General features: G+C 48.9%; 1 protein-coding gene across 4 annotated transcripts in view; it reads right to left on the minus strand.

Annotated features, from left to right (window-relative positions):
* Positions 1-769: 769 nt before the first annotated feature.
* The window catches only part of PPFIA1 (PTPRF interacting protein alpha 1), a 102,062-nt gene continuing 90,578 nt past the window's right edge, over positions 770-12,253 (minus strand). For 3 of the 4 annotated variants that reach the window (XM_027856336.1, XM_027856333.1, XM_027856337.1), the window contains 7 exons: positions 7,894-8,069; positions 7,714-7,811; positions 7,195-7,370; positions 6,371-6,439; positions 5,264-5,429; positions 3,027-3,097; positions 770-1,920 (listed from right to left, as the gene is read on the minus strand). In XM_027856336.1, coding sequence (XP_027712137.1) covers positions 3,039-3,097; positions 5,264-5,429; positions 6,371-6,439; positions 7,195-7,370; positions 7,714-7,811; positions 7,894-8,069 — 744 coding nt within the window. In that variant the 3' untranslated portion in view covers positions 770-1,920; positions 3,027-3,038. Of the gene's footprint in view, positions 1,921-3,026; positions 3,161-5,263; positions 5,430-6,370; positions 6,440-7,194; positions 7,371-7,713; positions 7,812-7,893; positions 8,070-12,253 lie in introns of those variants that run through there. The other variant, XM_027856335.1, reaches the window with a different exon arrangement.

Raw genomic sequence — 12,253 nt, forward strand, 5'->3', positions numbered from 1 at the left:
CCAGATTGTTAATAAGAGAATGTGCAGGACCCCTGCAGTCCAGACCAGTTTTTGATCAACTGTGAAAATGTCAGCCAAGTATAGGTGAGTCACCGGAACAAGAAAAATAGAGACGCGAGAAACATGAAGCTCCGAATTCCACTCCTCTGAGCCCCACGTTGAAGCCATCCTTTGGGCGACTGCTCTGCCTTCATTTAGAATCCCCACCACCGTGGGAGATGAGAGGCCGTGTGCTACGGTGGAGCGGGAAGAGCTGGGACCCCAGGAATGTTGCAAAGCCCCCCTCGCCTTCACCCTCGGCTCTGCCCCGTGATGGCTGCAGGAGGTCCTAACTTGGAAGCGCCCACCCCGGCAGAAGCCTGAGGCCTCAGGCCAGCCCCCAGCTCCCAGGCTGTGCACACAGGAACCCTGACCCCGCGCTCAGGCAACGGTCAGCGTAACCACGGCTCGTTCTGGGGGTGTTTTATTGGCAGTGGAAAAGGATTCAGTACTTTATTGAAAGAAAGCAATAAATAATACTGTGATAAAAATAGTCAAAAGTAGGCTGTACATACTTTGTTACATAATCAGAAAGTTCACAAGATTAATAGAAAAACAACAATAACGATGAGTTATACAAGTACATTAAAAGCAGAAATGAATAGGAAAAAGACATGCTATATATATATGCACATATGTATATATTTATATCTGGATCTATCTATATATATACACACACATACATATATATATAGTTGCATAATAAATAATGCACCATGATCTACACCAGTTTCTCGTTGGCTTTTTAATGTGCCATTTTTAAAAGTAAAAGGTACATTCTCTACAGTTTGAAATGTAATGGCTATACCATTAAAATCTCAAAAACGTGTCCAGACGCAGACGTTAAACAAATTGACCAACAAATGCTGAAAGACGACTGACGAGCACAGTAAGGCCTGGATTGAAGGTGGCGCTGCGTCCCTTGGCAGGGGCCGGCCTTGAGACTGCAGCACGCTGTGATTGGTCCTCGAAGAAATTGCATCAGAGCCTCTCAACCAATGGCGTTGGGAGGAAAGCACTTCTTTGCGGGCTGGGGGCAGGGGCGCTCCCCAGGTCTGTCCTTCCTGGCTGAGAGAATTCTTCTCTGTTCATGGCTTATAGCAATCACTGAAGACAAGTTATCCAAGGAGGAGAGACTCAGCGCCCAGGGCATCCTGAGCCAGGTTTTTCTAGAACAACTCCACAGTGTTCTAATGTTTCTCAGTTCAAATTTTAGTACAGAAGATGATGTTTAAAATACAAAATTTAAAATCAGTCCATGCTACAGAATGAAAAATTTCTTTTCAGAAAAAGATCAGCTGTGATCAGTAATTAAATCACACACCATAACTGCTCGCAATGAAAAGTCTGATTGTTTCAAAACGGTTGCGGCTGCTTGCTTTTTGAAGCATTCGTTAAAAATGCATTGATGATGCCTACCTAACTCCTTGGTAATAGGGCACTTTTTACAAATTTCTGTCAGGTTTATTTTAAAAAATTAAACAATGATCATTACAATAACTGCACAATTTACAAAAAGCCCTATTTGCTCATAGGATTTATACTTACAAGTATTACAGTACATTCAGTTGACTAACAAATTAAGTATAAGAACCTCATGAATTGATTGGAAAAGATATTTATAATCTGGATACACATGAAAAAGTAAGTAACTGTATAAATGAAGTCACATAAGTTTACATAAATATAAGAAACATTTAATTCTAAAATATTTTCTCTATGGTATTCATGAATTTTTTTACTAATTAAAAACTCTGTAATAAAATATCTCATTGTCCATATAACAAGTATTAACAGATTAAAGATCCACTCAATTCTAAAATGTGGTCTTGGCTGAGCTCAGAACGATGCATAATCATCTGTAGAAGTAGTGTGGGTAAACTAGGAGGAAAAAAAAACAACACGCCAATGAGCAGCTACCAGCCAGAGGCCAGCAAAGAAGCCAATCAAACGTCCACATCCCAGCCCACGCAACTTTCTTTGAGAATGAATTACCAGAGCAAAACCCACGTTTTTTCCTTACAAGAAGGCTGTCCCTAAACAAAATGACTGGGGTGTGTCAGCACGTAGACAGCACCGAACAGAACCAGCCTCACTTGGGAACTTTCAAAAAGCAAGTCTGCCCACGCAGTGAGACCCAAGACTGGAGCATCTTCAGCCCTGTGACCAAGGGCCCTGGGCCTCAGGATTTTGTTCCACAAACCCCAAACCACTGCCACGAGGCCACAAGCCAACGACCCACAGCTCTGTGTCCAGTGCCCAAAAACCCACGTTTGAATGGCCCTCGTCCTCCCTGACTGCACCGTGGGATGCTCGACAGGGGACTGCCACAGCGCCTCCCTGAACCCAGGGGTGTGGCGGCTACAATCTTCAGTAATATCTGCCAGGAAGAATGCGAACCTACAAATCATACCAGGGAGGAGTCTCGCAGCATCAGTGGAGTTTAGATTTCAAATGAATGTAACTGAGTATGGCCCACTTAGCATTTGCCTTTGTCACCTGGGAACCTAAATTAGGCTCTGTTCCTAGGAAGAAACGTGCTGGGGATCAGGGGCTAACTCCAAATGAATTGGCCTGTCCAAGTCTTAGGGAACAGCCACTTTCCCTGCCAGAGGAAGCATCAGCTTTCCTGAGCAGACACTGGAAAGAGGCAAGACAAGGCAGTTGCAGAGCAGTGGCACGGGGCATGCTCACTTGGCCGGGTCTCTGAAAATACGGGAGAGAACTCTCCAATTCCTCTAGTCCCTGACCCCAGTGCAGCTGGAAGTGAAGAGTGACCTCAGGACCTCGAAAGTACAACATGATGTAAAATGTTAAAAAATGGAATGCGTGACTGACTTGGAGAACTGTGGTCTGCCGGGCACCCCCTTCCACTCCACAGAGCCAACGGAGCGCTAACGCTGCGTGCAGGCAGCCGGCTGCCCCAAGCTCAAGCTCGGACTGGCGTCCGCTGGGCACTTGGTGGGTGCCACGCTCTCGCTACTCACCAAAAGAAGGCTTTAACAGGAATAAGTCCTTACGGTCGCAGAATCCAACCTCTGGCTTCCTGACACACTGCCTGTTTCAAGAGCGCAGGAGGAAAGCGTGCAGAACACAGCATGCAGTTAGTCTTTAGAACCACCTGAGTGAGGACAGTTACAAAACATTCTGGGACAGCAGCAGCGCCTGTCCCCAGAGGCGAGTGGAAGGGGGCTCTCTGGGGAGGTGTGGGAGTGAATGTGCTGGAAGTGAACAACAGCTGATCACCAGACGCTGGCTCCAGGGCTCTCTATGGGGCCCCCCCCCACCCCCAGGAAGCAACTGCAGGGAGCATTTGGGGAAATCCCTTTCCATCTCTCCATCTGCCATCTGAACCAACTGTCACTGGGGCTGAGTGTCAGATGAACAGAGAAGAACACAGCCCAAAGAAGACAGGTCAGCGCACCGGGGGAGTCAGATGACTAGTTACGAAGAAAGACCAACATCTCAGTGAAGAAAGACGCGAGAGACCTCAAAAAGAAAAACCACTGCTGATGCTATAAATTGGGTGGAATACTCCAAGTCAGTGTGCTTCTCTTTTTCTTACCCTATGGGTCATCAAAATCACTTTGAAATGCACCATTTGGCACGAACAACTTAACTGCTCAATGTGCTCACACAACGCGGCAGCTCTGGAAAGGCACAGGATAGCCACAAACATACTTGAAAATGGTGTGACCCCATAAATCCTCATCCACCTGCAGCTTGGGCCCCACCCCTCCCCTCACCTCTATGACGGCCCCTGCACCGGAAGCCACAAGCCAACCAGGAAAGCTGGTGTTAATGATAAGTGGCACGATGGCAGTGGTGACCCTGACAGAGACAAGATTGCACAGTAAGTGACGTCCCCGAGAATCCGTCCCCGGGAGACAGTGAAGAGAGAAGGCCAAGGGGCCGCTGCAGAAGAGAAGAGGTCCGGCCCGGCCCGGCCCCAGCAGCCATCGCAGCAGAAGGCATAGAAGCAAGCACGGAGACAGGCCCGAGAACAGCCTGTGCCAATGCTTTTAGATTGATTTCCTCCTAGGTACATTAAAACCTTGAGAACTTCAGAGAAGATCCAATCTGGTTTTGAAAAGGTCCTAGATTCTGAATCTGACACCCTGAGAGGAACGCCCCGAGGTTCTGAGGCCATTCTGAGAGCTGCGCCCCTGGACAAAGTGTCCAGGAGCCACACACACAAGGCCACACCCAGAAAGCCACTCCCTTTCCCAGAATGCACGGCTGTCCTGAAAAATGCTCCAGGACACCCAGAGGTGGTGAGAATTGGGGTTCAAAGGCTGTTCTCGGTCAAACGTGCTTCCATTTGAGTGTGTGCAGTTTCCTTTCCTTTGAAAGCTGGTCTGAATCTATCTGCATCCTTAGGCTTTAGTGAAACTACTAGGTAAAGACTTGTAACTAAAACAAAAGGCCTGGCCCAAGGTCATCTTCTGACCCTAAAAGTGCCCAAGAAAGGACCAGGTGAATTGGAGCTATTGTTTTCTTCTAAGAATGATGGACGGAGGAGACAACGGTAAGTGTCCTCCTCCCTTCTAAAGTAGCTAAAAGTATGTGAACAGGAAAACTCAGCATGTGGCTACTCCTGAAAGGCAGGCCACCCACCAAGGAGTGACTGACAGAGAGGAGGCAGCCTGAGGACTCTGGGGGCAGTGGCGTGCCAGACAGGCCCTTCCAGGGGTAAGCCTGGGCTCTTTCCCCAAAGCTGTGTGAGGGTCTGCTGGGCTCCGGCAACAGGGGAGAGACCTTTTGTCCACAGCAGTAGAGAGAAAAGGTGAAGAGGGGCTGATACCTGTATTGGTGGATGAGATGCACACCAAGGGAATCAGAAATGCCTCAAGGACTGAAGCCACTGTCCCATAAACATACGAGCCCGGAGAGGGGCAAGAGAGTTCCTCTCAGAAGATGGATGCACAGGACAGTGGTGAGGGTGGTGAGAAACTAAATGAGAAGTGGTGAGCTCAGGACGCCAGTCAAAGTCAGGCAGGACTTCCTTGCCCTGGGGATGCTGGCATGAACAGAAGGCAGAGACTACAAGTACTCTAGAGGAAATTCTTGATGGTCAAGGGAAACATTTCAAGTCAGCACATGCAACAGGACATAAATGCTTTAAAACTTATTAAACAGGCAAATTTAGATAATTAAATAACTTGCATTCCAACTCAAAAAAAATCTGAGCATGCTTTAAGAAATGAAAACTCTGACCACCTACCATCCATCTGCATTTTCTTTGGCTGCATAGAGGGTGAAGACATAGACGAGGTGACCCTGAAATTTGCAGGGAGGGTCTCTGCCGATCCAGCAGCTAATCCTCGAATGTCCTTGGGTCTAAATTTTTTTCTCCATGAAGGGGCTCTGCGAAAGCTTTTATCATCATCCTGGAAAATTCAGGACCACGGTAAAAATCCTGGAGAAAGCTGGGCCAACCCTTTCCATCCACTTCACCTACACACAGGCCAGGCTCTACAAACACCACATTTGGTCATTGGTACCCTTTGAGTCCTGTCCAAGCACAAGGAATTCTTGAGGCTGCATGAACTTTTTCAGGGACAACAGGCCCTCGGGTCCATCCCTGCAACCAGCACTCAGTCTCACATGCCTCCCAAGACCTCTGCTTGTGCTTGTCTGGAATCCCAGAAGGACACCGAAGAGGCTGGCCCAGGAAGGTCTAACACCTCCATTTCCAGAGGAGGAATGAGAGGGACACAGGAAGCTGAAGTAATATTCCATCAAGTCTCTCAACATTTTATAACCTGTGGTCACATCCTGTCCCGATCTTCATTTCTCAGGACTGAAAACAATCCAAATGTTAATAATCTACCTTTGAAAGTCCCTGCCTTCTTAGCCTGGCCCAATCCATCCCTTGGTTAGCTAGGACTGTCTGGGGACTGTTCTGCCTGGCTTTCTGACTAGGGCAGCATTCTGGGCCGTCCCCAGTGACTCCTGTACCTCCTAGAGGGTAAGAGAGCGCTCTGGGGAGATGGGGAAGTATATGACAGAGTCAGAATGAACAGCACACGCTTTCAATTCACGGGAAACAAGCAAACTCTTCCCAAATCTCTTTCAGGCCTAGAGGGACAAATGTCAGAATTCAAACAGGAAAAACCCTGCTTAGGTGAAAAAGTCACAGTGTTCTAATGTCTGTTTTAATTATAAAATTTACAAAAGCAGGGAAAACATGTGCTCAGTGGCAAATCCACAGGGACTCTGTCCCCAGAGACGGTATCTGGACACCAGTAACATCCCCGATACTGACCAGACCTTCCCCCTCAGAAACTGAGCTCACAACCCATGTTTGCTGAAAATCTCTCAAACTTACTTCCTCAAACCTTCTGTCAGTGCCCATAACTAGAAGGTTATTGAACTCTCTTTCCAAGACAGCGCGAGCCTAAGGGAAAAAAACAGACAAACAAAAAACCCCCAAAACAGGGTTTTCATTATTCTTTGGAGAAAACAGTAGGGATTGGGGGGGTGGGTGGCTTTATTTTTTTTTTGGAACCTCTAAACATGTCACATAACATGTTAAACCACAACCATACTCCTCAAGCAATCTCCCTACAGAGGCAAGATCAGAACGGGCAGCTGGGGAGCAACTCGACAAATCCTTCCTTCTCGCCACCAATTCCATGCCATCCTTATAGACGTCTCCCCAAAGGTCCCCTCTGGGCAAGAGGCCCAAGGCGAGACAGAAATGAGATCATTCTGTTGGTCACCAAGGGCACAGGCCATGGTGGCTAAGGGGGCAGGTGTGAGAGCGAGCCAGGAAAGGGGAATGAAGGCAGGGGGACTCCGCCATGGCCTGTCTGTGTGGAGGATGCCACTGGGGCTCTGGGCAGCCCGGGTGGGGAAGGGCCTTTAGACCACAAGAGGAAGGGATGTTGTGCAAGAAGCACGGTCGTCATTTTTAAGGATCCGAAGAGTCTGCATGGAGAAGGGCATTTATAGACAGACTGTCTGTGAGGGGCGATGAGGAGAAGACAAAGAGCCCTGTTAAGAATGAGAACTCGGTGCGATGGCCCGCCGGCCACGGGAGGCAGGGGCCTGGCGCCAAGGGAGAATGGACGGACTCAGTGTACACTGTGGTGACTCCAGGGGGGTGACTCTGCCGGTCAGTCAGACACACTGGCTCGGTCGCAGGCTCACCTGTGTGTTCTGAGTGGGGATCTGCAGCAGGAGGGCCAGAGCGTTGAAGTCAAAGGTCTCGTCTAAGGCCACCAGCGCGCCGTGGACGCCGCTTTCCACCAGGTTGTTTGCATACTCTTTGAGGCCGATGGATAAAATCCAGCGAATCACCCGATCGTTGCTCCAAACAAGCACCTCTAGAGAAGGACATGAAGAGAGGGGACGTCAAGGGGCAGCCTGGCTGGGCCCACACCCTGGGGAGCCAGCGAAGGACCCTTCGCAGGTGCTCGCGCCATCCTGATTATCAACACTAATACTGCTGAGAGATCACCTAGTCTAGAACCTTCATCTCTGTGAGAGGAACCTGAGGCCGGGGAGGCAGGGAATATGCACACAGACAGCACCTCCTCTGCGCCACGCCCTGTGCCAAGCACGTCACAGTTCTTGCTCCTGGCCTGCCAGACCCTCTCCCCGACGCCGGCCCAGGCCAAGAAACGAGCACCCTGGAGAAGCCGGTGGGGGCCCAGATTCCACGCAAACCTTTGATTTCATTCTGACTTTCTTCTCTTCTCCTTTCTAGTTCCTTCCTATCGTAATTCAGTCTTCGCAGACACATGATTCCACACTGGAAGCTGTTTCTGTTTGGAAAAGGGTAACACTCAGAGGCAGCCCTGGGCATGGATTTCTGCCCCATCAGTCACAGCTCCTTCAGTCATTTACCTGTGAAAACTGTCCACCATCTTGAGCTGTCCCCGCAGGTCTTTCTTGGTTAGATGGTCAAGCATCCGAGCGTCCACAAGACACTCCATGAAGTAACTGCGATACTGAGGAAGCCCCAGGCTGGGCAGCCACTCATTGCCAATCCACTCGTGATTCATGTCGCCATAGGCCAACGTCTGCTTGAGAAAAGGTATCAGAGAGTTGCTAAGGAGAAACTGAGTCAAAGAACCAAACAACTATTACATTAATGTCTATCAAACTGCCTTTCTATTTTTCATAGCTAGAAGAACGCATCGCTTCGCATCCTTCATTTTACAGAATGTGTCTGCATCTAAAGGGTGACCTGGTGCTGTATGGTGGTAAGGACATTTCACTCTAGTGGCAATTATCGATTAGACATTGTATTTCCTCCATCATCTGAACAGGTCTGAGGTACTTCTGCATTTGAAAACATACACCTCCTTTCACAGAATCATAACAGAATACAGTCATAGCCCCTGAATCTCATTAACTGTTGAACTACAAAGAAGGGTCATGACTCATGAACAGCTTGAAAAGATTAGCCAGTCTGACTTTTTAAGCACATGATGGGAGGAGAATGATTCCATCAGGAGTTGTCTGTGTCAGCTATAAAGTGTGAATCTTTCCTGTGGAAGTCAAGGGCCCACAGACCCTGTATGCTCTGGTACAATAAGAGATTCTCTGTGAATAGGGCAGCTTGGCAGAGCAGACACTGCCCTGAGCTTGGGATCAGGAGTCCTGGGCTCACATCTTCCCTCAGGCACTTACACAAGTCACTTAATCTCTGAGAGCCTCAGTTTAGTCATCTGTAAAATGGTGATAATGCTGCTCGTTGTGAAGAAAGGGCTTTGCCAAGCTTAAAGAGCACTGTCTTTGTGCATGTAATTACACATGTTCTCTTGGGGCAGATGCAGGAGGCCTAGATGGTTCTGGTCTGGACACCAACAAGCAAGACCAAACTCTCCAGGGACCGGACTTTCACCACAGCTCAGACTATTCATGAGCACCCCTCTAAAAGACCCAACACCCCCGGGGGACACACAAAGGCTGGAGGGCTGGCCTCTTTCTGGCTGACCATTTCCTACCCAGACTGGGCCAAGAAACAAAGCTGCCTTCCAAAGAGCTGGGCAAAGTGACTGCTGGCGTTGTCTGATCTTCTGTCACATCCACGACAAACTTCATTCTGAAGCACGACCTGGGGGCCAATCATGAGCCCTCAAGCACTGCTGCCACTTGTGGTGCTCAGACGAGGCCATCCTCAAATGGAGGCTGGCTGGGCTGTCTCAGGACCTTCCTAATGGACTGACGGACGGATGCCGGCAGTAACACAGCAGCCTTCGGCCATACGCACACAACCTCACCTCACCGGCCTCCTGGAGTAGTGTGGATGGCCCAGGGCCAACGTTATTTGCTATGGGGGAGTCTGCATCCAGAGGCTGCTACCTATCAAGAAAGGATGAGCCTCCTTCCATCTCTGTGACCTGCTCTGTGGCAGATTTCTTGAAGAAGGCCACTCATGGAACCTTTCTGAGTGGCAGCTGGGCAAACTATTGCCAGAAGAACATGCTACGGGCGATGTACACTTCGTATTCAAACACAGGAAGGAAAAATACACCAAATGGTATTCAAAAGCAGTGACGTAAAGTGGAAAGAACACCGGCCTGAGAGTTGGAAAACGGCAAGCTAAGCCCTAACTCTCGCTGTGGTTATGGCACTCGGCTAGGAGCTGGAGAGAGATACAAAACCTGCCCTCAAGAAACTTCTACTCTACGTGGGAGATACCAGGAACATCAGGAGGCACAGAGTCCATGGGAGGGGAGCACACCGGCACCTGGAAGGTCTGGGAAAGGCCTTGGTCGAGCTGAGTCTGGAACTGAAGGGCCTTCCAGACACCCGTGCAAAGGGAGGAGAAGAAGGGACAGGTCTGGCTTGTATCTGGAGAAAACCAACGTGCAGGCGTATTAACTGGAGAACTGTGGAGGCAGAGGCTACAAGAGCCGAAGACTGCTGGGACGCAGAGGATGAGGATGACGAAGAACAAGAGCAGAAGGACTCCAACAGAATTCAGCTCTCTGACCTTCAAGTTTCTCACCCGCAAAACGCAGGCAGTTGAAGCTGCATTCCTCCCAACACAGAGATACAGGAAGGCAAACACGCTGTGCGGGTACATGTAAAACGTAAGGGACCAGACGTATGTTAAAGACTGACAGCCAATCCTAGTTACTGTTCCTCGCCCGCCTTGTCTGTAAGATCTCTGTTACAAAGAATACTAACATAAATCAAGTCTGGGGCTTCTAAGCCATGTTTATAAGAAAATGAAATTCAAATGTGACTGAATTTAATTTCCTGTTGTGAAAAATGAGCCCGCACTGAACGATCATTACGGATCAAAAAGAACTTGCTGAGTTAAAATCTCACCCAGACCAAGATGAATTTGCCTGGTGAAGATGAGAAAAGAACACGTGGGAATTTCCTGACAATACTCCTCCTGAACTTGGGTCGGATGTGATCCGAACCATTACAAAATTAAATGAGGCTAAATCACGAAGGATTCCAAGCTAAGCCCCAGTTTGGTAATAAAAGAGGGTTCAGCAAAGATGTCTCTGCTGCATGAAGGGAAAGGTCAATCTCGTAACTACGACATCCCGGCACGCTTTACCCTAGCTACAGCCACAGGTCCACGAGACCTTGGGGCTCTTAGCCCTGGTCAACAGCTCTCCAGCAGAAACAAAAGCCATTTTCTCAGTGGCAATGATGTGAGATAAGAGGCCTGACCACCGGCTTTGCACCTGCTCCCTTAGGGCCCCGGGACCTTTCCATCTAATCTGCTGCAGAAGCCCCGTCTATGTGTCTCCTCCAGGGGAGTGAGAGGTCCAAGTACTGACTGTCTGCCCTACTTGTCCATTTGAACCATGCCTGGAACTAGTAAGATGTCAAACCTGCTATATGCACCATTGCTATCACTGAGGACAGAGGATATGTCCTGGGAAAGGACCCACAAAACAAAAGGAATCAGAAAGCTGGCCGTCCCCTCAGTTCTCTTCCTGCTCATTAATCCCCACGGGTTACGTGACTTCTCATACGCAGATGGCCCCCACACCCCTGCGGCCTAGGCTTGTCACCTTAGTCATGGGAAGCCTGTCTGTGGATAGAGCCTGGGCTCTGGAGCCTAAGGTCCTGCTAAGCTGACGGGGAAAACTGTCTTCAGATGCATCCCTTCCTCACCAAGTACCCTCCCCTCCAAGCCCCTTCCTTGAACTGTTTCCACAGCCTCCCTATTGGATTCCTTCTCTCACGTACCGCCCCTACACTACCGATTCTCGTGTCTGTCGTGCAACTTCCCAGTTGGGTTCCAAACCATCCTTCCAGACGCTCCCCGACTTGGTCCCTTCCGTGCCCTCTTCGTTCCAGCCAAAACAGACTGACGCTACAGCTCTCAAGCCCATCCCCTGCGCCCTGCCCCCTGCACGGGTTAGCCTTCCTCCGACGAGGCTGCATTCCACATGCCCCACATGAGAGACACCTTCTGCAGCGACTTCCAAGTCCACGGTGTGGCCTCCAACAGAACACAAGCTGCTCACGGAGGTCTGGCCGGGAGGGTTTGATTTTTGTCTTTATAGCCCACGGTGCCTTCTGCACAGCAGGGTCTTAATAAACATGTTGCAAGACGACTGGAAGGTTGTAGACTGTTTAACTGAGATGCTGAAAGACGACTGTAAGAAAGGGCTTCCTGACCTTCCACAGTAAGAACCCCTATGCATCCAATTCTGATGTCAGGGATCGTGGGAACAACCTAATTCTATAGATGACTAAACAGAGGCTCAAAGAAAGAGTAGGTGACCTGTCCAACATCACACGAGTCCTTCGCTGCCCAGCTTGAGCCAGGACCATGTTCCCTAACTCCCTATTCAAGGAAGCACGCTGATGTCTGCTCAGCTCAGTGAGACAAGACTTCCACCAATAAGGCTGTGTGTGCGTCTGTGTTTCTGCCTTCAGAATGGACTAGAGGAGGATCTCCTTCTCCCTTCCCCTCACAGAGCATACAAAGCTATTCCTATAATTAAAAAAACAACACCAACAGCAGTAAAATAAGATCCCTCCCCACCACCAAAGAACTATAACTTCAGGAGATGTCTAGGCATCAGGCCCTTTTTGAATCACATATGATATTTAAATGAAAATTTGCGTCAATCACAAATTTTCATCAAAATTACACCTGAAAGATTTTCAAAATTGTCCATGAGACATTAACTACTCTTTTAATCAAAGGGTTGGGACTGTCGGACAGTTTTGATTTATGTTTGAAAATCACTAACAGTTTTCAAGTGATTAGGATGCT

This window comes from Vombatus ursinus, unplaced genomic scaffold (assembly GCF_900497805.2).
Source record: "Vombatus ursinus unplaced genomic scaffold, bare-nosed wombat genome assembly UNPS02011369.1, whole genome shotgun sequence".
Lineage (NCBI taxonomy): Eukaryota > Metazoa > Chordata > Mammalia > Diprotodontia > Vombatidae > Vombatus > Vombatus ursinus.